The 27,384-nt window shown below is 46.4% G+C and overlaps 1 protein-coding gene across 1 annotated transcript in view; it reads right to left on the bottom strand.

Annotated features, from left to right (window-relative positions):
* TMC2 (transmembrane channel like 2) overlaps window positions 1-27,116 on the bottom strand; it is a 55,338-nt gene extending 28,222 nt beyond the window's left edge. Inside the window, 7 exon segments of the mRNA XM_030311770.1 lie at window positions 4,220-4,318; window positions 6,448-6,554; window positions 6,919-7,000; window positions 10,443-10,533; window positions 20,612-20,764; window positions 24,519-24,837; window positions 27,083-27,116. Of these exon segments, the coding sequence (XP_030167630.1) occupies window positions 4,220-4,318; window positions 6,448-6,554; window positions 6,919-7,000; window positions 10,443-10,533; window positions 20,612-20,764; window positions 24,519-24,837; window positions 27,083-27,116 (885 nt within the window).
* Between the last annotated feature and the right edge of the window lie 268 nt (window positions 27,117-27,384).

Here is a 27,384-nt window from a genome sequence, read left to right as displayed (position 1 = left end):
CAGTCTGAGAGGAGAAAGGAAGAATTGTGGGTACCTTACTTCCCCCAGTGCTCCCGAGTCTATCCATGTCTCCATGTCTCTCCTTTGTTCTCTTTATTCTCCATTATACAGAATGCTTACAGATACAGGACGAGGAGGAGAGCGTTGCTAACATCCCGGATAAAATTGGGGATAAGGGGATGTGTGTGTGTGTGTGTGTGTGTGTGTGCACACGCGTGCACGCTCACAGGCATGTAGAGCTCCAAATTCTTTCCCCCCACAATGCCAGGGTCTTGATTTAACACTCTGGAAGCAGGTGGGAGTCTGTGAGCTTTCTCAGTGCAAAACTTACAGAGAAAACTATACATTATAAGACTCACAGTCGAATCTGAGCCTCAAGTCTTTTTTTCATTTCTATTTAGGAGTTTTGCTTTTTTTTTCAAGTTTATTTATTTATAAAGTGTATTTATTTATTTTGAGAGAGAGAGAGACAGAGAGAAAAAGAGAGAGAGAGAGAGCGAGTGTAAGTGGGGGAGCAGAAGAGAGAGAGGGAGAAAGGGAATCCCAGGCAGGCTCTGTGCTGTCAGCACAGAGCCCAACGTGGGGCTTGAACTCACGAACCGTGAGATCGTGACCTGAGCCAAACTCGAAAGTCAGACGCCTACCCGACTGAGCCACGCAGGAGCCCCTTTATTTTAATTTTATTTTTTTAGAGAGAAAGAGAGAGCGTGCACAAGCAGAGGAGAGGGGCAGGAAAGAGAGAGAGAATCTCAAGCAGGCTCCACACTCAGCATGGAGCCCAACATGGGGCTCGATCCCACGACCCTGGGATCATGACCTCAGCCGAAATCAAGAGCGGGACGCTCGACTGACTGACCCATCGAGGCACCCCCGAACTTCAAGTTTTGGTTTGGTTTTCAGATATAATTTGGTTTTAGTTATAATCAGTGCACTTTTTATTTGTAACATGAGCTTAGAATTTTGGCACTTTTTTGACATCTTTGCTGAATGTAGAGCGGGGGGTTATTCTGGCCTCACATAGATATGTAGCTGGAAAGGGGAGGCAAATCGTAACAGTCTCTTCATATACCTAAGGTTGTTTCTTCTTTAAAAATTTTTTTAATGTGTATTTATTTTTGAGAGAGGGAGAGAGAGAGAGTGCAAACAGGCGAGGGGACGAGAGAGAAGGAGACACAGAATCCCAAGCAGGGTCCAGGCTCCGAGCCGTCAGCACAGAGCCTGACACGGGGTTTGAACCCACGAACTGTGAGATCGTGACCTGAGCCAAAGTCGGACGCTCCACCGACTGAGCCCGGGGCCCCTGGCTTGTTTCTTTGATATGATACGTAAGCTCAATAAACGGTCATCTTAAATGTTAGTTGTCATGTGGAATCTGAATCACGTAATTAACTTTTCATACCTTGTTATATTAAAATCCATCGCACTCCCCAAAATACCGAGTAATTAAAAAGAGAAAAATACTAACTTTATGGCAGAGAATTCTGGCAGACACTACTTTAACCAACTGGGCACTGTTAACATCACCACTAATAACACACATCAGCATAATGTTACCCCGATCTGACCCCCTGAGAAGGGCATATTATCTCTGTGGTACGCTTCCCAGTGATGTATAACCTCACTACAATCGTGAGAGAACAGATACCCAGATTGAGGGACCTTCTCCGAAACCACTGTCCAGTACTCTTCAAAAGTACCAAGGTCACTGAACGACAGAGAATTGTCATGGATTTGGAAGAGACTAAGGAGACATGACAAATACAGTATGAGATTTTGAATTGGGTCCTGGAATAGAAAAAGAATATTAGTGGAAAAATTGGCGAAATCCAAATAAATACCACACTTCAGTTACTATTCTACCAAGATTAATTTCTTAGTTTTGATCATATAAGATGGTGTCATAAAGTGAAGTTGGGTGGGGGATACATGGGAACTCTGTACTATTTACGCAGCTCTTCTGTAAGCTTCAAATTGTCCCAAGATTTTAAAAAATTATCTCGAGACGTAAAGTTTTTAAAGCTTAATTGTTCCGTCCTGTACTATCTTTTACCCACACGTAATTCTGTAACATCATGTATTTGGTCACGGGGAACATAATGGTTCCGTACGTTATAAAAATCTGCCAAATGTTGACATACTTCTTACACCGTATTTAAAAAGTCACCTTTGTTAATATCTTCGTTGATCTCATCAGAAAAGGATTTAATCACTGAGAAACGGACACTGTCGCTTCGTGGTGATGGATAGAAGTTCTCCAAAACTTTAATTCTGGCCTGGGACATTTTAGGGGCACCTGGACTGGCTCAGTGGGTGGAGCATGTGACTCTTGATCTTGGGGTTGTGACTCTGAGCCCCACACTGGGGGTAGAGATTACTTTTTTAAACGGCGCGTTACAAAAAATAGAAAAAGAAAATTTTCCCATTGGGAGCAACAGCGACAACAAAACAGAGGATTACTGTTGAGTAAATTCAGTTTGTTTTAGGCACATAGGATATTCCATAGGAGTCCTTGAGTGAAATAAAGAACAACGGAGGGGCGCCTGGGTGGCTCAGTCTGTTAAGCGTCTGAGCGTCTGACTTTGGCTCAGGTCATCTCGCCGTTTGTGAATTTCAGCCCCGCCATTGGGCTCTGCGCTCACAGCACGGAGCCTGTTTCCAGATCTGTCTCCTTCTTTCTGCCCCTCCCATGCGTGCATGCAATCTCTCTCTCTCTCTCTCTCTCTCTCTCTCAAAAAATAAATAAATGAAAGAAAAAAAGAATAAAGGAAATCCTTAGTGGTAATACACAGTAGTAGTTGTATATAATACTTAGTTGTGTAGTATTATTTGAAACACACTTATCCCAAAGTCTTAGAAAAATACTCGAGGGGCGCCTGGGTGGCGCAGTCGGTTAAGCGTCCGACTTCAGCCAGGTCACGATCTCGCGGTCCGTGAGTTCGAGCCCCGCGTCGGGCTCTGGGCTGATGGCTCGGAGCCTGGAGCCTGTTTCTGATTCTGTGTCTCCCTCTCTCTCTGCCCCTCCCCCGTTCATGCTCTGTCTCTCTCTGTCCCAAAAATAAATAAACGTTGAAAAAAAAAATTTAAAAAAAAGAAAAATACTCGAACTCACTTCCACGCACACCTGAGAGGTCTCGAACCTGCCTAGGAGTGTGAAGGATAGCAGCAGCAGTGACCTGTTGCCTGAACCGTCACAGCTGGGCCTCTCAGCCTCAGGAACTCCTTGGAGCTACAGACCAAGCCCTCCAGAGGCACGGAGGTGAGGGGATTCAAAAAGGAGGGAAGGGCGTTTCAGGCAGTGTCCTGAGCCGAAGCAGGGAGGCAATGATATGTGATGGGTTCAGGGATCTCTCCCAAACTTGACAAATACAGGAACATAAGGTGTGAGGGCTGAGATAGAAATGGAGCTGGAGAGGGAGGGAGTGACCAGATGGTGAACGGTTCTTTCGTAAACCTGATTCAAAACACTGGATTTTATTCCATTTGGGAACGGGAATAGATGAATATCCAAGGTAGCGAAGTGACAGGGCCAGGTTTGCCTTTCAGAAAGATCACGCTGGCAGCAGAGGGAATGGAGATTTTAGGAGCCAAGTCAAAGCAAGGAGCAGAGGTAGAAGATTCGGACATGGTCCTGGTACGGTAGGGACATTATTGGAAGAAGAGGCGAGAGGGATGGGGCAAAGGGGACGGAGTCAAGATGGGTTTAGGGGAAAGGCTCAGATTTAGTGGTTGATTGGTTGTGGGGCGTGGTGGTGGGGAAGAGGGAGAAGCGTAGGATGACTTTCAGGTTTCACACCGGTGTTCGGATGGATGGTGGTTCCAATAAAGGAGATGGAAAAAAGCGATGTGGGTTTGGCTGGACAGGCATTGAATTTCAGGAGCAGGTAGGACATTCAGTTGAGGATGCCATGTGAAGCTTGGGAACGGCTGAACTGGCGCGAGCCCTGGAGTCTTAATGTGGGTGTGGGGAGAGAAAACTACCCTGTAAGATCATTTAGATGGATCTGGCAGAGAGAAGGGGGCAGTGTGTGGCTGGAGAAAGGACCCACGGAGGGGACTTAGGAGGACATGATTGGCTAGCTCATTTTGCATAGTGGGGGCTTCCATTTGAGTAAAGCACTGGTTTTCCAGTGATTCAATGCAATATTTCACACATATCCATGCAATCTTTTAGGCCTCACAATCACAGAATAGAAGCACATTGGCTTGTTAGTGATGGTACCTCAAAGTCCCAAAGGACCGAAAAATCCATGGCTTTTTCTTCCTCAGCCCGAGGCACTGTCTTTCTGGGAATACTTCCATAGGGCACGCCCATTAGTACCTTGTGAAGGGACAGAACGACATGATGACGTGTGGAGAAAATACAAACACATGGAGACATTCATACCCGGCGTGAAATATTTTCCTTCTTAGAGCAAGACATACCCATTTTCTCCTTTAGATGACATTAATCACTTTTCTGGTTTTAGACCTATCACGTACTCGTTGTAGAAAATGTGAAAAAGTGCAGGAGAGCATTAAAAAAATTCCCTATCACCTCCACATTCCGAAGATAATGACGGTTAGATATTCGTATGTTTCCTTGTAGTTGTTTCTGAGTTATATATATATTATGTAAATATATAATTATATAAATTTATATTAGATAACTATATAAAATATAGAATTATATACATTTATATTATATATAATTATATGCATTTATATTATATAAACATATAATATATAAGTATATACATTTATATTATATATAATTATATAAATTCATATTACATATATAATTATATACATTTATATTATATATAATTATATACATTTATATTATATATAATTATATACATTTATATTATATAAACATAATATATAAGTATAAAATTTTATATTATACATATAATCATATAAATTTATATTACATATATAATTAGATACATTTATATTATATATAATTGTATACATTTTTATTATATATAATTGTTTACATTTATATTATATAAATGTATAGTTATATAAATTCATATATAAATATGAATATCGAATAAATATATAAACAGATATATAATAAAATATATATTAGTGTGGTTATTTAGCATAATGTTGTTTTATTGTTTTATGACCAATTCTTTAAAAAAAATTTTTTTTTAATGTTTATTTATTTGTGTGAGAGAGACAGAGTGTGAGTGGGGGAGGGGCAGAGAGAGAGGGAGACACAGAATCCGAAGCAGGCTCCAGGCTCTGAGCTGTCAGCACAGAGCCCGACGTGGGGCTCGAACTCACAAACTGCGAGATCATGACCTGAGCCGAAGTCGGACGCTTATCGACTGAGCCGCCCAGGCGCCCCGTTTTATGACCAATTCTATACGGCAGGTAGTATGTCTCAAAATAAAATGACTTCAAAATATCTAACCACATGTATCTACCATAAACTTGCTTAACAAATTACCTTTTGTTGGACATTAGAATATTGCTAGTTCTTCGCATGTATCTAGTTCTGTTATTAATACTCTAATATATACGCCTGTGTTTGCATCCTTAATTTTAAAAAAATCAGAATTGTATGAACTTTACATATTGATTTAGGAAGAATTGACTTTTTTTACGGTATTAAGTTTCCCTTCCAAGAATAACTCATCCCGTTTATTCACTCATATATTGGTCCTGTAATGCTTGATGGTATTCCTCACAGAAATCTTCTAATTTGTTAAATTTCCCTTGGGAAAGATTCCAGGCCCACACTGGAGACCTGGGATCTCATTCACTGCAAACTTACTGTGTGACTTTACATAACTTGCTTATTCCTTTTTTGTTTCTCAATTACTCATCAGTAGGTAAGGATGTACTTACATCTGTGATAAGGGTATAGTGGGAGAACAGTGAGGAGTGCTATTTAAATGTGAGGGTTTTGTTTTTAAAGTTTATTTCATTATTTTGAGAGAGAGGGAGCATGAGTGGGGGAGGGGCAGAGAGAGAGAAAGAGAGAATTTCAAGCAGACTCCTCACTGTCAGCACAGAGCCTGGTGTGGGACTTGAACCCACAAACTGTGAGATCATGACCTGAGCTGAAATCAAGAGTCAGATGCTCAACTGAATGAGCCACCCAGGTGCCTCGTGAGGGTTCATTTTTGTTTGTTTGTTTGTTTTGTAATAAATTATGATAGAATGCATTCCATCTCTTTTTTTTTCAGAGTAAAACAAACAAAAACTTACTAAGATATTAATTCTCTACTGATCTTAAAGTAAAACAAAAGATAGAAAAGTGTGGGGTCCACTTCTTAATTAGGAACAGAAGTATTTGGTTCCATCCTCTGTCTTGAACTATCTGGGCAATTGATGGGAGTATAGAATTTAAAATGAATGACTGGTTCTTTGTAAAACAGAAGAGTATTTGATTAAAGAGGGTGGTGTCATGATAAGCCTCAACGCTATCTGGAGATATAGAAGCCCTTGTCTTACCTCTGGGATTATAACTAAGCCAAAAATTAAGCCAAAAAGGACGAGGTTAACTCCATACATCCATCGGAGAAAGATGAAATACGATGCCACTGAGGAACCAAAGTGACCTGGGGAGAGAAAAGACGGTAGGATTTAAGCACCGCCGAAGGAAGACGTTAGCACTACCAAGCGCTTTGTGTGGGTGACGGATTCAGTTTTCACATCAGCTGTGGAGCGTGATGTTCTCATCTCCATTTTCTTTTTCCAGATAAATGACCTGAGGCTCTGTGGGATTAACCACTCTACCTAAACTCCCACAGTCAGACAGTGAAGAAACACAGTTTAAATTTTGGTCTGACTAGTTCCAAGCCCATTCTGTTTTCCAGTACAACAGAACCTATGAAAGAATCCGATCAGTTGGTCACGAATGCAACCCAAGCCCTTGGAAAACTCTAGCACACCAGCTACAAACGCTGACACCAAAATACTCACTTTCAATGTCCTTGATCTTCATTTCCCAGGGTATACACTGAGTCTTGAAATTATCAAAGTCTCTCTTAAACTTGACCCACTTCTGAAATTAAACAGGCAACACACTCAGTTCATTACCATCCCGCCTTGGGGCCTGGGGGGACACACTGATGCTGACACATCACCACCAAAATCAGGAGCAGAGGGTAAGAGAAGCCAGGACAACATAAAGTCTTGTGTTGGTCTGTGGCGCTGATAAAATGTCATGTTTGGACCGTGTATATGTGAATTTAGGAATTCTGTATATGACGTCTGGTTTGGGGGATCAAATTGGGTTAGCAGCCTCTGACAACTTTTTTTTTAATCTTAAAACAAAAATTGAAGGGCAAAAAGAAGTCTCGTAGCTCTCAAACCCACATTTAGCAGACACTCAGGTGTCTAAATCTGATAGGAATTGTCCCTCCAATGCGGTGCTGGTGAAATGAGTAAACCCCCTCAAACCATGGCTTCCATTCTTCTCCTGGTGAAACAACAGGCCGTTTCTTTGTTTTTGTTTTTTGTTTTTGCTGAAAGGAGTTAGAAAGGCATTTTTCTTCTTTCCATGGTCCGTTTCCAGGTCCAACACTCAGAGTTCGTACCAGTCAGGAACTTGAGTGGCTGTCTGGCTGCTGGTTGGGTGAAAATTGTTTAGTTCTCAAGGAGCTGCTCTCCAACAACCCCACTCCCTGGCAATGAATCCATTTGGAATTGAACAACAACAACAGAAACAACAACTCACAGAAAACAGAGGACAAGGGGGTAGGAGGGAGAAGACCCTAAGGTCAGTTTCCATTATGATAAAGGTCTCCTAAGAACACGTTCCTGAAGGAAACGAGGTTTCCCATGTAAATTCACTAAAGGATCAAAAGGGAAGTTTATCAGACGAGTTTCTAGATCTGTAGGCTTTGGCCGTAACCCGATGGGATGACTGCTATATAAGGAAGGAAACCATGTGTGGAAGAGGGCGGTGGTCACAGATGGCAACAGAGAAGACGAGCCGAGGGCAAAACCTGGTTGAGAACAATGGCAGAGATATCCCTAAGACCAGAAGGGGAATAGCAGACTGTGGACATTGGGCACTCCAGTCCCATGGCTTTATCTGCCTTCCCCAGCTCTGATTCCGCGCTCAAAATTCATCTTTGGCTTGGGGTGCCTGGGTGGCTCAGCTGGTTAAGTGTCTGACTTCAGCTCAGGTCATGATCTCGAGAGCCTGCTTTGAATCTGCTGTCTCCCTCTCTCTGTCCCTCTTCTGCCTCGAACTCTCTCTCTCTCTCAAACATTAAAAAAAATTAATCTTTGGCTTATTTGGCTTTCTATGTAAGCCTGTCTCTAAGGAAAGCATTGCCCGTCACCTGGGCTGTGAGGATTTTGGTTTCGAACGCAGTGTTTTGTCATTGCAAATTAATAAAATGGAATTGGGATTATGGTTTAGCCACCCGTGTGAGTAACTCTACTATCAAAAATAAAAGGCACTGCTGATGTGGACTTCGCATTTCTAGTTCTGTCATTGGTTATTTCTCCTTGTAAATTAATAATCCACCACCTGGTTTTACCTATCGGTCTCAGAAGCTTTATTAATAGGAGTCCTCCCTTGAGAGATCAATCCCCTGTCGGGGTGCTGATAAAATCAGTACAGAATGTAGGCTTGCAAGGCTGAGGCCAATAGGGGTAATGAACATGGCTCAGGGAGGCCCCTGGGGACGGCCTGCCAGTTAGTTGATCACTCGGCAACCAGCTGACAGCCCCTCAAGGCTGTGGGCATCTCGGCCTGAAAAGTGATGCCCTATAGGTCGGGCAGAGGCTGAGAAGGCCTTGGGGAAGCTCTGTAGTGAAGCTCTTATCCCTCATTGGTTTAGAGAATCAGAAAACTGGGATGGGATGCGGGCAGGAGAAGACCTCAGCTCCCTTTCTCAGAGCCAGGTGAGGCGGGAGCTGCTCTCCCAGGACTGGGCGATGAGATATGCTTGTCTCCGGCTGGCTACAGAAACAGGCTTTCTGATAGCGGGCAAATAAGACACAGGCAAGCTACCCATTCTGTCCGGGCATGAAATCCAGATCTGGATGACTAAAACAGCCAGCGAGGCCTGAAAAATAGTATTGCAGAACAAGGAAAAGGGGACACACCTCTTTGTAACTTTTGAAAAGCATTGCCTCTAGGCTCCATAACTAATTTTTGACAAACGAGCCTGCATTCACAACAGGATACAAGAAATGTGGTTTCTAAGTAAAGGATAACACTTTGAGTTTTAAAAAAGAATGTAAGGGAAGCATGGAAGGATTACAAGGTAACTAAAAGCCCAGTAATTGAAGGAGAAGAAACATTATAATAATATAATAAAGCCTATAATTGAAGCAGAAGAAAATGGGTTCAGTGATATTGAGAATAAACCTGAGACATTTCTGAGAATGCAAAGAGAGGAAGTAAAGAATTTAAAACAATGAGGGAAGGTAAACACAGAGGATGGACAGCCATCCTTTTCCTAAGGAAGGAACTAGAACTATTTGCAGGGAAACATGATTAAACAGAATCATTTAGCAAAGATATGCTCGAAGAGCACATTCCTCAGCTGGGGTGGGGGGGGGGAAGACCTAAGTGTGCAGATGTTAAGTGGTAAATAGTCTCTAGATCAAATTAATAAAATGACCCAAAGATAGTTATTGGGCAAGTAAAATTGAAAAAGGAGAAAAAACAGCTCAGGTCATGATCTCACGGTTCGTGAGTTCAAGCCCTGCCTTGGGCTCTGTGCTAACCATGTAGAACCTGCTTGGGATTCTCTCTCTCTCTCTCTCTCTCTCTCTCTCTCTCTCTGTGTCTGTCTCTCTCTCTGTCTCTCTGTCTGTCTGTCTGCCTTTTAAAACAAATAAATAAACCTAAAAAAATTTAAGAAAAAGGAGAAAAGAGAATATTAGGAATAAAAAGACTCCAACCCAACATACACAGAAAGTAGTTCCAAAAATTATGGGACCACCACCTGCAACTATCTGGTAATACATACGAAGATCTTAATTAAATGATTGAGTTTTGGGAAGAATATGAAATATCAAAATGGCCCCAAGAAAAAGTTAAAACTCAAACACACCCATGAACAGGGAATACAGGAAAAAACGCTCAAGGTGTTGCATAAAAATAGATGATTTATCAAACGAACTGTCCTGATTTGGGGCTTGGAAAATAAGATCCCAGTGGTTTTAACCTCATCAATTATTTTATTTTTATTATTATTATTATTATTTTTAACCTCATCAATTTTGTGAGCTTAGTTCTTCACTGGGGAGGAAATGAGTCTCAGATACACCGGAGCCCTCACAGATAAATGTAGAGAAATTGACAGGAAACAGTTGGTTTCCTTTCCCGGACAAATCAGTCAGTCGGCTGGACCTCGCGCTGAGGATCTGGGGGGGGGAGCCGGCCACAAATGCAGAGGCTTGGCAGGTGCCTGTGATGTCACCCAGGTTCAGAGGCTGAGTAAGCCCTCCCTGGGGTTTGCTGCCTCTCTATCACCCACCTTAGCCATCAGCATCCTGTAGGCGTAGAGTCGCTTGCCTTTCCCCTTTCCTAAGGCTCCTTCATACTTCTCCACAAATTCTTGGGCCTCTCTGGTTAGGAAAAAAAAAAGGGGGGGGGGCGGGAGGGGGGTAGAGGCAGAACTTTAATCCCAAACTGAAAAAAATCTGAACTATGAGAGTGTACATGTGGCTAGAAGCCTTATGTGTTTTTATACCCCTGGTTAGAATGTAAGCTCTGTGAAGGTAGGGCATTTGTCTGTTTCATCCACTGACGTTTCCCAAATGCTAAGAATGGTGCTTAGTACATGGTAGGCACCTGTAGGCAGAATTTTGGCTCCCATGACCTTTGCCCTCTGGTGGTAAACCCATGAATGTCGAAAGGGACTTAACCGATGTAATTAAGATTCCTGACTTAATTTAAAGATTTTTTTTTTTTACATTTATTTATTTTTGAGAAACAGAGTGAGACAAAGCATGAGTGGGGGAGGGACAGAGAGAGGAGATACAGAATCTGAAGCAGGCTCCAGGTTCTGAGCAAGCAGTCAGCACAGAGCCTGATGCGGGGCTCGAACCCATGAATTGTGAGATCATGACCTGAGCCAAAGCTGGACGCTTAACTGACTGAGCCACCCAGGCACCCCATGACTTAATTTAAAATAGGGAGATCTGGGGTGCCTGGGTCAGTTGAGCATCCGACCTCGGCTTGGGTCATGATCTCACAGTCCATGGGTTTGAGCCTTGCGTCAGGCTCTGTGCTGATAGCTCAGAGCCTGGAGCCTGCTTCAGATTCTGTGTCTCCCTCTCTCCCTGTCCCTCCCCCCACTAGCACTCTGTCTCTGTCTCTCAAAAATAAGGAAACTTAAAAAAAATTAAATAAATAAAATAGGGAGATTATCCTGGATTCTCGGGAAGGGCCCAGAGTGACCACACGAGCCCTTACACACAGAAGAAGGCAGAAGAGTCAGACAGATGTGGCAGAAGGGGAAGTCAGAGGAATTAGAATGAATTCTTGACCCTCTGTTGCTGGGGCCCCTCAAGAGGACACCACGTGGAAAGCAAGGGAAGGAATTGAATTCCGCAAAAACCAGAAGAGGACCTCTAGCCCCACATGGGCACCTCAGGCCTGCTACTACTTTGCTTTCAGCCCGGTGAGACCTTGAGCAGAGAATCCAGCCATGCCACGCTGGACTTCTGGCCAGCAGCACTATGAGCACGTAGATGAGCACGGTCTTAAACGGTTACACTTGTGAAACTTGGGTTGCGGCAGCAATAGAAACAAATATGGCAAAGCAGATGAAGGGGATTGAGGTAAAAGATGCCAGTTATAAAATAAGTAAATCACAGGGATATAAAGTGCAGCCTAGGGAATACAGTCAATAATATTGCAAGCGTGTTGTATGGTGACAGATGGTAGGCGGACTTAGCGCAGTGAGCATTGCCTAATGTATGTGAATGTCGAATCCCTCCGCTGAACACCTGAAACTAACAGAGCGTTGTATGTCACGCTTCAGCGAAGAAAAAGGAAACGAACACAGTGTTCACCAGACATTTGTGGACTGCCTGAATGTTGAATGAGTCAGACACCGATCAGTTGGCCAGAACCGACTCCTGCCTGAGACCCGACTGCTAAATATTCAGGAACTTGACCGGCGAGCTGTTAAACTGTTGGTAGCTTGAAATTGGCTACGGTGGGAGTCTTTAGACCACAGAAATCAGCAAAGGCTACAGATCAGGCCCCTTCTATCCCACCCCCCAGAGACCCAGTTTGCCAGCAGCCACCGGATTGACCCGCACAAGCGGGTGAGGAAGGAAGTCCATCTCAGGGGGGGCCGGAAGAATACCTACCCCACCCCCACAGCGCAGGCGTGGGCAGATGACAAGAGTCAAAGTCGCATTGTAACCTCACGTCAATCCTGAAGCTGGTTTTTATTTTTTCCGATGTCTCAAATGAATGAGGCTGACTGTTTAGCTCCTGAGCCCAGGGTCAAAGCCTGGTCTGTGTGGGATTAAGTCTCTGTAACGGGATCAGCTCCTTGTTGTCCCCTAGGCAGGACATGTCCAGTCAATGAGCTATCTGGAGCTACCAACATAGCCATGTCACAAAAAAATGTTTTCATAAAATGTGTATTTCTTTTTTTTTTAATGTTTTATTTTATTTTTGAGAGAGAGAGAGTGAGAGAGAGAGACAGAGTGCAAGCAGGGGAGGGGCAGAGAGAGAGAGAGGGAGACACGGAATCCCAAGCAGGCTCCAGGCTCTGACCTGTCAGTACAGAGCCCGATGCGGGGCTCGAACCCAGAAACCGTAAGATCATGACCTGAGCTGAAGTCGGAGGCTTCATCGACTGATCCACCCAAACGCCCCAATAAAATGTGTGTTTCTGTTCTCTTCTTGTATCTTACATCGAGCAGAGGCTTGTAAGTGCTGGGAATTTGTGACTTTCAATGTGCCAGCTTTTACGATATGGGGACTTCAAATGTGGATTCTCAAAAGTAAGAGCCAGCTCTTGTGCCTGAGCCATTGAGCCTGGCGGCAAATGCTTCTCTTCTTGACGTCCAGACTGTGTCTAGACCCCCATAGGGCACTCAGGGGAACAGAGGGCCCTGCCCAGCGCTGGGTGCAAACTCTGAGGACCATTCCCAGTGAAGGACCCACCTCATTTAAGAACACTGATGGACGCAGCAAGCTTTTCTGGGTCCTGCAAAAGGATACAAATAGTAACAACTACCTTTTTGCCGCGCACTCCTGTACCCCTGTTACCTGCAATCCAGGCTCTCGTGTTCTTCCTTACCAGAGAATATTTGGTTTATGGAAACCACTCACGCCTGCCCTGCACTACCTAATCGTTGCACATCTTACTTCTGTAAGGTGCTTCTGTTCCCTCCTCGTCACCAACGGTCTTTTGAAACGAGAACATGGCACAAACTCGCCTTTTTCCTCTCATCGGATGGTGTGCGGTAAACGCAGTGAGAAGTCAAGAGAGGAGGGACCCGTTTGTTTTGAGGAAGCTTCAGGGGGCCTGGATCTCCAGGTCACTCCTGGCAGTGATGATGAGCCCCTTAGGCGCCTCCAACACTCGGCAGAGGAGGAAGCTATGGAGGAAGGGGCTTTCAGGCGCGGTCACCCACAGACAGCGCTTCAGAATCCCCTCACGTTCGCCTCCCGGAGGACCCTCCTTGGAAATAAAGTGGCCCAAACCACAGTTTGGAAAACACGGTTGGGAGGGGGCCAGTGATTGCCGCTGGGAGGGAAGGAGGTGTATTGCGCCAGAGTGGAGCCCCAGGCGGGGTTCTGTGCCTCCCAGAGTGGCACTTTTCATCTAGAAATGGGGACAAGGATGTGAAAATTGGAGGTGTGCATGCTCGCAAGGTGAGCATAGGGACTTCATTCAGCAGGCAGCCACCCCTCCCCCTCCCGAGGAAGCAGCAGTTTCTGGGGTGGGCAGCTGATAAGCCTCTGCCAAGCTCAGGGGCTGGGGTGGGACCTTCTGCTCTCCCAGGTGCCTTGACAAGGGGCTCAGTGACGTGGCCTTCCACAGTGGAAACACTCTGAAGTTGACCCAAGGCATCTCTCAGAGACGTTACATACCTCCCCAAACTCTTCCCTGATGAAGGAGCTCAGATTCAAAATCACACTTAATTTATAGATGCACAGCTAAAACCAGACACAGAGCCACTGTGTGCTTGATCCCCACAGAGCTTTGCTGTCCCTTGCAGGACACTGGGAGACAGCATCAGCCAGCCTGACATCTAGAAGACACCTGGAAATAGGAAGGAGGCACTCGAAGGTCCAAAGGAGGTGGCGAGGGGCTGGAGGTGCAGAGTGGTTAAAGGCGGCCTGGGCCAGGCTGGCTTGGTGTCTCTCTTTGTCCCCAAGCAATCTCCATTTTCAGCTGGGGAGACAAGGGTCAAAGAAACCCTGAACTCATGCTAAGTGGAAATTCATATCAGTCAGGTGAGGCACCTGCTCTAGAGACCTCAGTGAATCAATCTGAGGGAGGGGAGGTTAAGCGAGCATGCCTGGCCTCCAGAAGTGGTGGTTTAAAATATGTCACCAAATTATTATTCTTCCCTTTAACATGGAGAACCAGGGGTGCCTGGGTAGGCTCAGCTGGGGTTGAGCGTTGGACTCTTCATTTCAGTTCAGGTCATGATCCAGGATTGTGAGATCGAGCCTCGTGGCAGGCTCTACACTGAGTATGGAACCTGCTTGGGATTTTTTTCTCTCTCTCTCTTTCTCCCTCTCTCCTGCTCTCTCTCTCTCTCTCTAAATTAAAAAAATAAAAAATAAAAAATAAAATAAAATGGAGAACTAAATTCTTCTCCCCTTGAATGCAGGCCAGACTTAGTGACTTGTTTCCAATGACTAGAAAGTGGTAGAAGTGACAGTTTATGACTTCTGAGATGAGGACATAAAGGGTATTGTGACTTCTTCCTCGAACACATCCTCTTCTGAGGGAAGCCAGCTGCCATGTCATGAGGATATTCAAGTATCCTCTGAAGGGAAACTGAGGCCTTTTTTTACGAACCAGCACCAACTTGTCATCCACGTGAGTGAGCCACCTTGGAAGTCGATTCACCAGCCCCAGTCAAGCCTTCAGATGAATGCAGCCCTGTCCAACATCTTAACCCAACCTTACGAGAGACTCCAAGTCAGAACTGCCCAGCGAAGCTGCTCCTGAATTTCTGACCCATAGAAGATAAAATAAATGTTTCCTATTGTTTTAAACTACTAAGTTTTGGGGAAATGTATTATACATCCCGAGATAATATACTGTAGAACTCAAACCACTGCTATTTTTGGTGCTTACACTTTTAGGTTTGTTACATCTTCCTCTTGGTGGATTGACCCTTTTATCTTTCTATAATGTTCCTTTCAGTCCCTGTCAATTTTCTTTACTCTGAAGTCAAATTTATTTGATATTTACATAGCCTCTTCTACTTTATTTTGCTTAACATTTGCATGGGATATGTCTTTTTACCATCTTTGTACGCTGAACCTACATATATCATCATATTTAAAGTGAATTTATGGACTCACTTTGTGGACTCTATGGAGTTAAGTCATTTTAAAAATTACTCTGCCAATCTGTCTTTTAGTTGGTATATTTAGACCACCTACATTTAATGTAACTGTTGATATGTTAGGGTTTAAACTTACCATTTTATTTTTTGTTTTCTGTTTGTTCTCTCTGTTTTTCATTTCTGTTTTCTTGTTCCCTGCAGGTTACTTGAACATTTTTTAGGATTCCATTTTGGTTTATCTATGATGCTTTTTAGCATTATCTCTTTGTATGGCCTTTTCAGTAGTTGCTCTAAGCAAAATATTATGTAATATATTAATTATATTATATTAATGTAATATATTATATTATATAATATATAATATATTATAATATAATATATTATTAATATTATAATTAATATAATAATATAATTAATATATATTATACAATATATAATAATTAATATAATATAATAATTAAATATAATTTAATTATTACTGTATATTATCATATAGTATGTAATGTAAGGTGTGTGTTTGTACACAACACTCATATATATACACACATATATATCATATACATATACATATATATCATATACACATATATATATCTTATCAAAGTCTACTGGAGCTGACATTTTACTAGGTAAAGTGTAAAAGTGTTACTTCCCTGTGTGTTCCTTTATCCTCCCATTTATAATTGTCTTAAATATTTCTCTACATTCATTCAGAACCATATTAGATGATGTTAGGATTTTTTCTTCAACTGTCAAACATAATTTTAAATACTCAAGAGAGGAAGGGAAATCTATGACAGTTTTCAATATTTTTGCTCTTACCATGTTCTTCCTTCCTGATGTTTGAAGATTCTTTCTTTTATCATTTCCTTTTTGCTTAGAGAATTTGCTTTAGCCATTCTTTTAGGATAGTCTGCTGGTAACAGATTTTTTTTAGGTTTTCTTCACCTGAGAATGTCTTGATTTCTTTACTCTTAAAGGATATTTTGCGGAATATAGAATTCTTTTCATTTAGCACTTGAAAAGTTTTTGTGCTCCCTTCCTCTGTCCTCCAGGGTTTCTAATGACAAATTTTCTGTCATTCCAATTGCTTCCCCCTTTAGGCAATGCACTGTTTCTCTCTGACTGCTTGTAAATATCCTGACTGCTTGTAAGAAGTTTGACTATGATATGTCTGGACATAGATTACTTTGGGTTTATCCTGCGGGAGGGTTTCTTTAGCTTTCTTGAATCTGTAAGTTTTGCCAAATTTGAGAAATTCGGGGGCATTGTTTGTTTGAAGACTTTTTCAGCCCCACTCTGTTTCTCCTCTTTTCTGGGACCCCTCCCCCAACCGTCTCATATTCAGGGTGAGGGATTTGGAAGAGACGCTAATGTAAGAACATTTATTATAGTCCCACACGTCCCTGAGGTTCTTTTCACGTTTTCTCCCAGACCATTTTCTCTCTATTGTTCAGATTGGGTAAATTCTCTCGTTTTACTTGCAATTTCATTGATTCTTTGCTCTCTCCATTCTGCTGTTGGGCCCACTCGTTCGTTTTTTAAAATTTTAGTGATTGTATTTTTTGACTTCGAAAATTTCTAGTTGTGGGGCACCTGGGTGGCTCAGTCGGTTAAGCGTCTGACTTTGGCTTAGGTCATGGTTTCACAGTTCAGGAGTTCGAGCCCCGTGTCAGGTTCTGTGCTGACAGCTCAGAGCCTGGAGCCTCCTTTGGATTCTGTGTCTCCTTCTCTCTCTGCTCCCCCTCCCCTGCTTGAGCTCTGTCTCTCAAAAATAAATAAACATTAAATAAGTAGTCTAAAAAATAAAAATTTCTAGTTGTTCTCTATATTTTCTATTTCTTAGGCTTTCTATTTCTTCATTAGTTTCATATGTTCATAACTGCTCGGTGAAGCACTTTTGTAATGGTTTCTTTAAAATCTTTGCCAGGTGATTCTAACATCTATATCATCTTGGTGTTAGCATCTTTAGTTGTCTCTTACCATTCAGCTCGAGATCTTCCTAGTTCTTGGTATGATGAGTGATTTTCAGTTGAAGCCTGGACACTTTGGATATTATAAGACTCCGGATCTTGTTGAAATCTTCTGTTTTAGCAGGCCTCCTCTGACACTGGCCCAGTGGGTGAAAGGGATGCTGTCTGGTTACTTCCAGATGGAGGTCCTTGTTCTTCCCTTGGCCTACTTTGGCACCTGGGGCTGGGTAGGACTCTTCATTACTGCTGAGTGGGAATGGGAATTCAGGGAGGCTCAGAGGGCTTCAGGGAAGGAAATCATCTGAGTGGCACTGGACAGCCAGCCAAAGTCACCTAGATGCAGCAGAGGTGTGAACACAGCATTGCCCCAGTTCACTTCTGTTCTTCATGCACCGTCATCCTGCTTCGATTGTCACAACAACTCTGCCCGGGTCAACCAGCTGCCCGAGTGGGCCAGAGACGGGTCCCCACACCATTGCTTCTAACCAGAGAAGATGTAGTCTGGGAATGCTATTTGTGATGGGAGGAAATCATGGAGGACGGGAACATTCTAGAATGTTTAGTAACCCTAGACAGATGATTACAAATTAAGAGTGTAGGTGGGGCGCCTGGGTGGCTCAGTCAGTTAGGCCTCCATCCGACTTTGGCTCAGGTCATGATCTCAATGGTTCTGAGTCTGAGCCCTGCATCGGGCTCTGCACTGACAGCCTGGAACCTGCTTCCGATCCTCTGTCTCCCTCTCTCTCTGCCCCTCCCCCGCCTGCTCTCTCTCTCAAAAATAAAACAAACAAACAGACAAACGCAAAAGACAGATTAAGAGTGTAGGCACCGGAGCCAGAATTCTTGAATTCAAATGCGGGCCAGGCCCCTTACCTCACCTCGTAAAACTTGGGCAAGTGACCTGATGGCTCTGTGTTTGCTCATCAGTAAAGTGGGGGCAATAACAATGGAGTAAAGGAGTTGTTACCAACAACTGGTTTGGTATGTAACTGGTTGTTACATACCAGCATTCAGAATAGATCTGGTACCCAGGGGGCACTCAGCAAGCGGTGGCCATACGTACAAAAAGAAAGAGTACTGAGAGATGTGTTAGACACAGCTCCGTGGACAAGAGCATCCAATTGAGTGAGGACACCATGCCTTGGGCATCTGAGGGGCAGTAAATAATTCAGCCGTGCCTTAGGCATCTGAGGGGCAGTAAATAACTCAGCCGTGCCTTGGGCATCTGAGGGGCAGTAAATAACTCAGCCTGAATGTGGGGCGGGCAGTGGGGGCTTCCCCGCAGAGGGCATGCTTGGCCCGAGTCTTACAGGGTTGTAGGAATTAGCCAGGTGGGCCGGCAGAAAGCAAAGATCTTCTAGGGAGAGGCCCCAGCTTGCTTGGAGACCCAGAGGCTGTCCACCTTGGACCTGACTCTGGGATAAGGAGTCTTGGGAGAGGGAAGAGGAAGGAGGGAATCGTGAAGGGAAGAGGCCAGTGTGGGTTGAGGAGACCTGCCCCGGAGACAGATGCCTGGGTCTGTTTGATTTCCCGGGCCTTAGCCGCTGTTACCGGGGGCGGGAGCTCTGCCCTCCGGCTGGAGGAGATGTCACGTGTCTCCTCTGGGCAGCCGAACAGCCCTCAAGAAATGTTCACGGTCCCTGAGACTTCAGCCTGCTGGAGATCTCATTTCCACGAGCACCTGGGTTGCTCTTTTTCCGCTGTTAATAAAAGATGTGTTCAGGTGACACCTGAGTGGGGGCGAGGTGGTGTTAGAGTGACAGATGGCTGTTCTGGGCCCCCTGACAGGAGGAAGAAGCTGGCCCTGAGGGATCAGGGAGAGGAGACCCAGAAGACAGCCCCTGCCCACGCCTGCACCTGCCACCCGAGCCGTAGCCAGCGGCCACGTGGGATGATTTCATTTAAATAAATTAAAATAGAACAAAAAATTCAGTTACTCTGTCACACTAACTGCTTTTCCAGTGTTTCCCAGCCACATAGGGCTAGCTTTAGAGCATCCCCGTCACACCCCAAAGTTCTGTTGGTCAGCACTGGCCCGGAGGCACCACAGGGCGGCATTTCTTCCCGTAGGAGCCTGGGGCACCCGGTAATAATTTGCTTGGGTGCGTAGAGTCAGCTGGGTTTACCAGAACTCCCTCAGGGTCTGCACTGTGTGCAGCCGGCCTCTTCGCTCCACCTCTTGGGGGCAAACGGGGAGGCCGAGTCAAAATGCAGCTGCCAAATTGTTCTACATAATAAAGGGTGAGGCAGTTGGCAGACTGGAAACTCAGGTGTGACAGGAGCCAGCAAAAGTGGCTTTATGAAGAGGGAAGGACAAGGGGCGTGTTCCCCCCGCCCCCAGCCCCCAGTGGCAGTAAAACCAAGGGGGAACTTGGGGGGAAATGGTAATATTGGATGGGATTTTTTTTTTTTTTTTTCCAGTAGAAAACCAGTTAAACAGTATGACCCCTGGCCTCATCTCAAGACTACGACAGAGACGCGAGACTCACAAAACGCTTGGTGTGCCGGCCTTTCGTGTGGAAACGGGAGAAGGGCTGAGCTGAAAACAGGAGTCAGGGGCTTGGAGAGGAGGAGGCCCGAACAACATTCATGGAGCGTCACCTCAAGCTTGGGCCTTGAGCTGTCGGGCATCTGGGACTCGAGAGTAGCTGAGACAGACACACTCCCCGTTCTCCACACGCCCAGCGTGAGTGTGCCACACACAAAGAGGTTCTGGGGCCCAAAGAACACAGAGGGCGTTCTGAACGTGTCGAGGTGGGGAGGGTGGGGGCTGGAAAGCCGCTCAAGGGAGGCACGTCGGTGCTGGGTTGTGAGGGAGGCTTAGAAGCCGCCAGATGAGAGGAAAGGGACACGAAACAGAAAGGATGCCAGGTTGGGTGTAGGCCAGAGCGCCACGATCCTCTGTCTCTCCCGCCAGACCCTGTCAGTGCTGGCCAACAGCAGGGCCTCAGTCAATAAACAGTCACTGCTCACGCCTGTCTAGGCTCTAACAACACCCCCCTCTCCCCCCAGGCACTATGCTTGTGCTAGGAATTGAAGGGACCAAAGCAGAGTGGGAGGGTGAATCTCCCTTCCTGTCAAGGGGCGGAGAGGGAGAAGGGACTCCGGGCCCATCAGAAGGAGCTGAGCCTCTCGAACATCAAGAGGCCCCCGGCCGACCACCACCTGCTCACCTGAGCTCAGTCAGCTTCTTCGCCATGGGCCAGGGCTTGCTCCGCACGGTGGCAATGAGTTTCTTCTTGTCTTCTAGCTGCTCCAGGATTCGGGCCAGTTCCTCCTCTGACAGAGACTCCCCGACAGAGGCACTGGAGGCCAAGGAGGGCGATCTGGAGGCAGAGCCCGGGGCAGAGGAGGGGAGAGTGAGAAGTTGGTGTCTTTAGACACCCTGCGGAATGTAGGGGAGCCCACGGGCAAGGCAGGCGGGCTGTGTTCCCTGACCCCCCCAGCCCTGACCACCCCTCAGAGGCCCGCCCCTGCTCAGAAGCCCTCAGTGACTCCCAGCCCCCATCAGAAGAGACTGCCACTCTGTCCTGTAGCCTAAGACACCGGGAGGGTCGCCTCCCCCAACTCGATTTCTCTGCGTGCTCCCCGCCCGCCACATTCTAGCACAGTGCTGCCCAGGAGAGATACAGCCCGAGCCACGTGTTGTCATTTGAAATTTTTCTTTTTTTTTCTTTTTTAATTTTTAAAAAAGTTTTTTAATGTTTATTTATTTTTGACAGAGAGAGAGACAGAGCATGAGCGGGGGAGGGGCAGAGAGAGAGGGAGACACAGAATCCGAAGCAGGTTCCAGGCTCCCAGCTGTCAGCACAGAGCCCGACGTGGGGCTCGAACTCACAGACCGCGAGATCACGACCTGAGCCGAAGTCGGACACTCAAACGACTGAGCCACCCGGGCGCCCCTGAAATTTTTCTAGTAACCACATTAAAATGGCAAAAGGAGATGGGCAAGTTCATTTTAATAATACACGTCGTTGAATCCAACATGTCAAAAATTGTCGTTCTCACCCGTAACCAATCTAAAAATTATTAATGAGGCATTTTATATTCTTCTTGTACTGTCTTCAAAATCTGGTGTTCCTCTCACAATCCCTGTGTGTGTCGATTTAGACATTAAATTTTCAGTGAACATATTTGATCTGTATCTGGATTTCATAAGATTTGTAGTTGAAAAGGTAGACTCACATACCCAAATGGTTTTAGACATACTTAAAAGTTTCCCAACCAACGAATTACATGGCAGAATATCATTTTCCTTTGACATTTACATCTGCACGGACAAAAGCAGTTGGCCCATTTTTTTTTTTTAAAGGAGCAATGCATTGGCTTCAAAGTTAAGTCGATTTCTTTTTTTTTTTTTTAATTTTTTTTCTTAATTTTTTTTTAAACATTTATTTATTTTTGAGACAGAGAGAGACAGAGCATGAACAGGGGAGGGGCAGAGAGAGAGGGAGACACAGAATCTGAAACAGGCTCCAGGCTCTGAGCTGTCAGCACAGAGCCTGACGCGGGGCTCGAACTCACGGACCGCGAGATCATGACCTGAGCCGGAGTTGGACGCTTAACCGACTGAGCCACCCAGGTGCCCCAAAGTTAAGTTGATTTCAAAACTACAGCTGTCCATCCAAGTGAAGTAAATTCACTAACTTTTGTGTCAGCTCAGTAGCATTAACACCGAATTAAAATGAAGTTAAGTGAGGGGTGCCTGGATGGCTCAGTCAGTTAAACAAACTCTTGGTTTCAGCTCAGCTCATGATCTCACGGTTCGTGAGATCGAGCCCCAAGTTGGGCTCCGTGCTGGCATGCGGAGTCTGCTTGGGATTCTCTCTCTCTCTCTCTCTCTCTCTGCCCTTTCCCTGCTCGCGCTCTCTCTCTCTCAAAATAAAAAATAAATAAATAAACTTAAAAAATAAAGTGAAGTTAAATTAGAAATTCAGCTCCTTGGTCACACAGGCCACATTTCAAGGGCTCAGCATGTGGCTGGTGGCTGTCATACTGGATGGCACGGGGGAGGGGACTTGCATCCGGAAACCTTCTCCCCGTGTAAGGAGCCTCAACATCTCACAACCGAGAACCACGTGTTCGGCTGCCACAAAATTAAAAAAAAAAAAACACTTTTTAAATGTTTACTTATTTTTGAGAGAGAGAGAGAGAGAGAGAGAGAGCAAGAGGGGGAGGGTGGGAGAGAGAGGGAGACACAGAATCCAAAGCAGGCCCCAGGCTCCCAGCTGTCAGCACAGAGCCTGACGCGGGGCTCGAACTCATGAACCACAAGATCATGACCTGAGCCGAAGTCGGACGCTCAACCAACTGAGCCACCCGGGCATCCCCGGCTGCTGCAACATTTTAGTTGTTGTGTGTGTTCCTCACAGTGTCCTTTGCTTGCGGAAAAAAACTCTGAGCGGGACAGCTGCCCATGGGGTGAGGGAGTGGGTGGAGAAGGCCAGGCCCAGGCAGCCTTCTTAGCCACTTCCATAAATGTAAATACAGGATGTGGGCTTGGGTCCCTGCAGGTTTTAGAGAACAATTTGCAGCAGCCCCCATGAGTTTTAATTTCTGAGGAACTCAAAGAACGGAGGAGACCTCATGGGCCAGAGGAGAGAAGAGGGGTCCAGCACCTCGCTGGACAGCCGAGGGCACAGGGGTGTCTTGCCATGCCTCATGCACATCCCATGACAGCTTCCTTTGAGTCTCTCCTCAGGGGTCCCTCGGTCTGGGAGTGCGGGGCATTCAGGCTTTGCCTCAATTCCCCATGTGCTTCAGGGACTGGCCGAAATGCTTACCTTCTCGATGGAGAAACCCGGATGCCTCAGGGCCCCATGGAAAAGGCATTTCATCAAACCCTTTCTCGAGTGCATATTGCTTTCCGCCTTGTCTTAGGATGACTGGTGCCCATGTCCTATCTTACCTAGTAGACTGTCAGCGTCTGGGGAACACGACTGAGTCTTTTCCGTCTCTCTCTGCCCTGCCGCGACACTCAGCTGAGAATGGCACCCCTCGCTTTGCCTCTGCCGTCCAGACACCTGCTTGGGGTGGGGCAGCCTCCCTCGAACGCTCAGGACACTTCAGGGCTTGATCGACATGCATTCAAGTTCTCTTTAAGTTGCTACGGGCACCACGCACTCTTTACCCCTTTAGCTTATGTCCAAGGACAATCAGGCAGGAGACAAAAGCCCTAACGAAGCCGGAGATGACCGGCATGGGTGACAGAGGAAATCAGTGGCCCTTTTGAGGGCCTCAGTTCCCTCTGTAAAGGCAGGGAGGGGCGGTGGAACACCCTTTTGAAGGGGTTAGACCCCAGCGGGAAGGAACATCACCTTCACCCTAGCCCTGCTTCCTTCCACTGTTTCAAAAGCCTCTGCAGCCATTATCAACAGGGATTCTTAAAACATCCCGGGAAGTGAGGAAAGCTATAAGGGGGTGGGGAGGCAAAGAGAAGGAGATGTCCCATCAAAATTGGCAGCAAAGAATGGAACCCAAATCTTGACTTGCTGACTCCTGAAGCTGGCTCTGTCTGTGAACCCACATGTGCCAGCGCTAATGGAATGAAGGAAAAAAACAAACCCCCCACATCCTAGGTTTCAGGGCTGGTGGGATCCTCGAGGGTCCTTTAAATCAATGCCACCTTTCACAGAAGAGGACACAGGTCCAGACTGGGGAAATGGCGTGCTTAAGTCCTACGATGACTCCTAAATCCAGTTTTGTTCTTTTCCCTCAGTTCCTCTTCAAGGGCTGCGGTGAGCCACCAGCTGAAATTTAGGAGACTCGGGATCTGGTCCCACCCCGCTGCCATGTCACCTCCCCACTCAGTACGTCCACTTGCACCTGCCGGACATGAGGCACTGCGGTTGAGAGCACCCAGCGCCCCCTCCGCCTAGCGTGGCCAAGACCCTCTTCCCATTTCTGCCCCAGATGGGGAGAGCAGGGTGGTGGAACAGCGGGGGACAAACAGAAGCAGGAGATTGGAGGGGTCACCTATACCAGGGGAGGGGACATCAGCCCTTTGTCACGGGAGGGAGAAAGGCCAAAGGAGAGGAGGGCACTGATCATAAACGCACCTGGATCAGAATCACAACATACCTGTGCTTCTTCAGCCGCTTCCACGTCTCCTCCTTCCTCGGCACCTCCTTTTCCTTCTTTGAGGGTGCTCTCTGCTCCTTGAGGGAAGTCCTCCCATCCTTCTTCCTCCTCTCTGTGCAGGTCCTCTCTGCGGAGCTCCGCCCCCGTTCCCCCAGCTCTTCTCGGTGTCTCCTGCGCTCTGCCTGCTTCCTCCGGGGGGACCCCGGCCCTGGGCTGCCCCCGGCCCGTTCCTTCTGGCCAGGCTGGGCTCCGCGCCTGCCCGCGGCACCCTCGGCTCTGGGAGCCCGCTTCTTTGAGGGTCTCCTCCCGGACCTGTCACCTGCAGGGGCAGGAATTGGGCAATTCTGGCCTCACCCGCCTCCACCCCAGGAAAGTGCCCCCGGCTGTGAGACACCAGATGTCCAAGATACTTCCTGGAGCTTGTTGGCTCCAAAGGCCACCTCTTTCGGAGCCCCTGGTCTGGGATGAGAATTAACGTCTCCCTCTTCTGACCGGTTGGCACTCCCACGCTCTTGCCTAAACCTCAGGTAGAGGGGGGGCCACCTGGGTGGCTTAGTCGGTTGAGTGACCGGCTCTTGGTTTTGGCTCAGGTCGTGATCTTACCGTTCGTGGGTTTGAACCCCACGTCGGGCTCTGCACGGACGGTGTGGAGCCTGCTTGGGCTTCTCTCTCCCTCTCTCTGCCCCTCCCCCACTCATGTGCACGCTCTCACGCTCTCTCTCAAAAAATAAATAAACATTACAAAAAAAAAATAAAGCTCGGTTAGAGATTTAGGCACATGCCTTTCCTCTTTGTGGGTGTGCAGCTCTTTGGGGTCAGAGCGGAGTCATCTCCTGACCCCCAGGGCCAGGCCAAGCCCCCGTCTCTGTTTGGCAAGGCTCTGTCTGGACCACTGACAGGCTCCTTTCTCCAGGGGCTGCTGTCTCAAGGGACCCCGCCCGTGAGTGTGTGTATCAACCATGACTTTGTAGCATTGGCAAACGGCCTGGTTGAACAGAAACTACAGTATGAAATTTCCTCAACAGTTTGCCCAACAGCTAGGCTAAGTACAACTATTCACAAAGTTACGGTTATCATGAAGTTCTGGTATGAATAACCAACCTCTTCGTCACTTACTAGTTGGGTGTCTTTGAGCAAGTCACTTGACCTCTCTGAGCTCCCGTCTGCCATGGGGATGTTCATACTTACTCCATCAGCTTGTTAATGAACACAGAACAGTGACTGACATCTGAGAATGGACGGCACTCCCCTGATACTTTTAATCCAGAAATAAAGTATTAAAAAAATGTTTTTAAATGTTTGTCTATTTTTGAGAGAGATTGAGAGCATGAGCGGGGGAAGTGCAGAGAGAGAGGGAGACAGGATTGGAAGCAGGCTTCAGGCTCTGTGCTGACAGATAGCCGGATGCGGGGCTTGAACTCATGAACTGAGGTCGAGATCATGACCTGAGCTGAAGTTGGAGGTTTAACCGACTGAGCCACCCAGGTGCCCCAGAAATGAGATATTTTTTACTTCTAGAAACAACACAGGTTACGAGCTATGTTGGTGTGCATGAAAAGATCATGTCTATCATTTATTATCTCTGTGGCCACAAATAAATTACTTTTCTGCACCTCAGTTTCCTCATCTGTAAAATGGCTCTAGTAACCCTTATTTCCTTATGTGGTTGGGAGGTTAATTAAAAGCACGAGTAGGGGTGCCTGGGTGGCTCGGTTGGTTAAGGTCTGACTTTGGCTCAGGTCATGATCTCACGGTTCATGAGTTCGAGCCCCGTGTCGGGCTCTGTGCTGACAGCTCAGAGCCTGGAGCCTGCTTCGGATTCTGTGTCTCCCCCTCTCTCTGCTCCTCCCCTACTCATACTCTATCTCTGTCTCTCTCTCAAAGACAAATAAACATTAAAAAAATAAAAATGAAAAGCAGGAGTAAAAAGTCTGGCCCATGGGGTGTATTCAACGAAGGCCCCTTCCCCTCCTGTCTCCAGCCTGCCTCCCACTTTTGCACCCTGAGGCCCTGCCTCTGAGTGGGCAGTGCCTGGGAACTCTTCTGCAGGGCACTTGGTCTCATTGTCCACAGGAGCCACCATCCAGGCTTTTGTGTCATGGCCAGGCAGATTTCCCCAGCTGCATTGCAAGAGCCCCAAGTTTGGGCAGAGCAGAGTAGAAGTTTATCACCTGCCATTCCCAGCAGCAGTCATGGAGGCTGGGACGTGGACTCTCAGCTTCCCAAATTCTCACCTCTACCCTACTCCTTATGCAGTCTTTCAAGGCTGTGCATGCAATGCAGTGGCCACAGAGAGCTTTCCTAGCTGCTTCCCTGCCCCTAGAGATTTTACATTCTGAGAAGCAGGCCACCCTGTCAAACAGCAACCAGAACTAGTTTGTGGTGGGTGGGGCTGGATTTGGGCAGACGGAGTTGGGGACTCAGAGTCTGGCTGTCTGGGTCTGAAGTCTGGTTCTGATGGTTATTATCTGGGTACCGCTGGGCAGGTTGCTTTTTCTTTCTGAGTCAGCTTCCTTGTGGGTACTCTGGTAAGTGCTGCCCCTGGTCAACCCAGATCCCATTACCTGGCCACTGCATCATCCCCTGGTTCCTGAGCATGGTGGCTCTAACAGCTCACAGGCTCTCCCTTCTCCGGGGAGCCTTTGGTTGACAGGAGCCATCTTGCCGGGAAATGCCCAGATGTTTATATCCCTTTCCTCTCCTTGAGTCAGCCCATGGCCAATTACTAACTGATACAGAGGTACAAAAGTCCAGTCTTCTGCCTCAAGGCTGAGCAAATCTGTGGCTCATTCATACTCCAGAGCTTCCTGTGGGATCACAGGATGGTTAGAGTCCATCTGAGCATACATCCTTGCTCGATTCCTTC

Source organism: Lynx canadensis, chromosome A3, assembly GCF_007474595.2.
Source record: "Lynx canadensis isolate LIC74 chromosome A3, mLynCan4.pri.v2, whole genome shotgun sequence".
NCBI lineage: Eukaryota > Metazoa > Chordata > Mammalia > Carnivora > Felidae > Lynx > Lynx canadensis.
The sequence above is the reverse complement of the archived record's forward strand: the minus strand, read 5'-3'. Positions and strand labels throughout refer to the sequence as shown.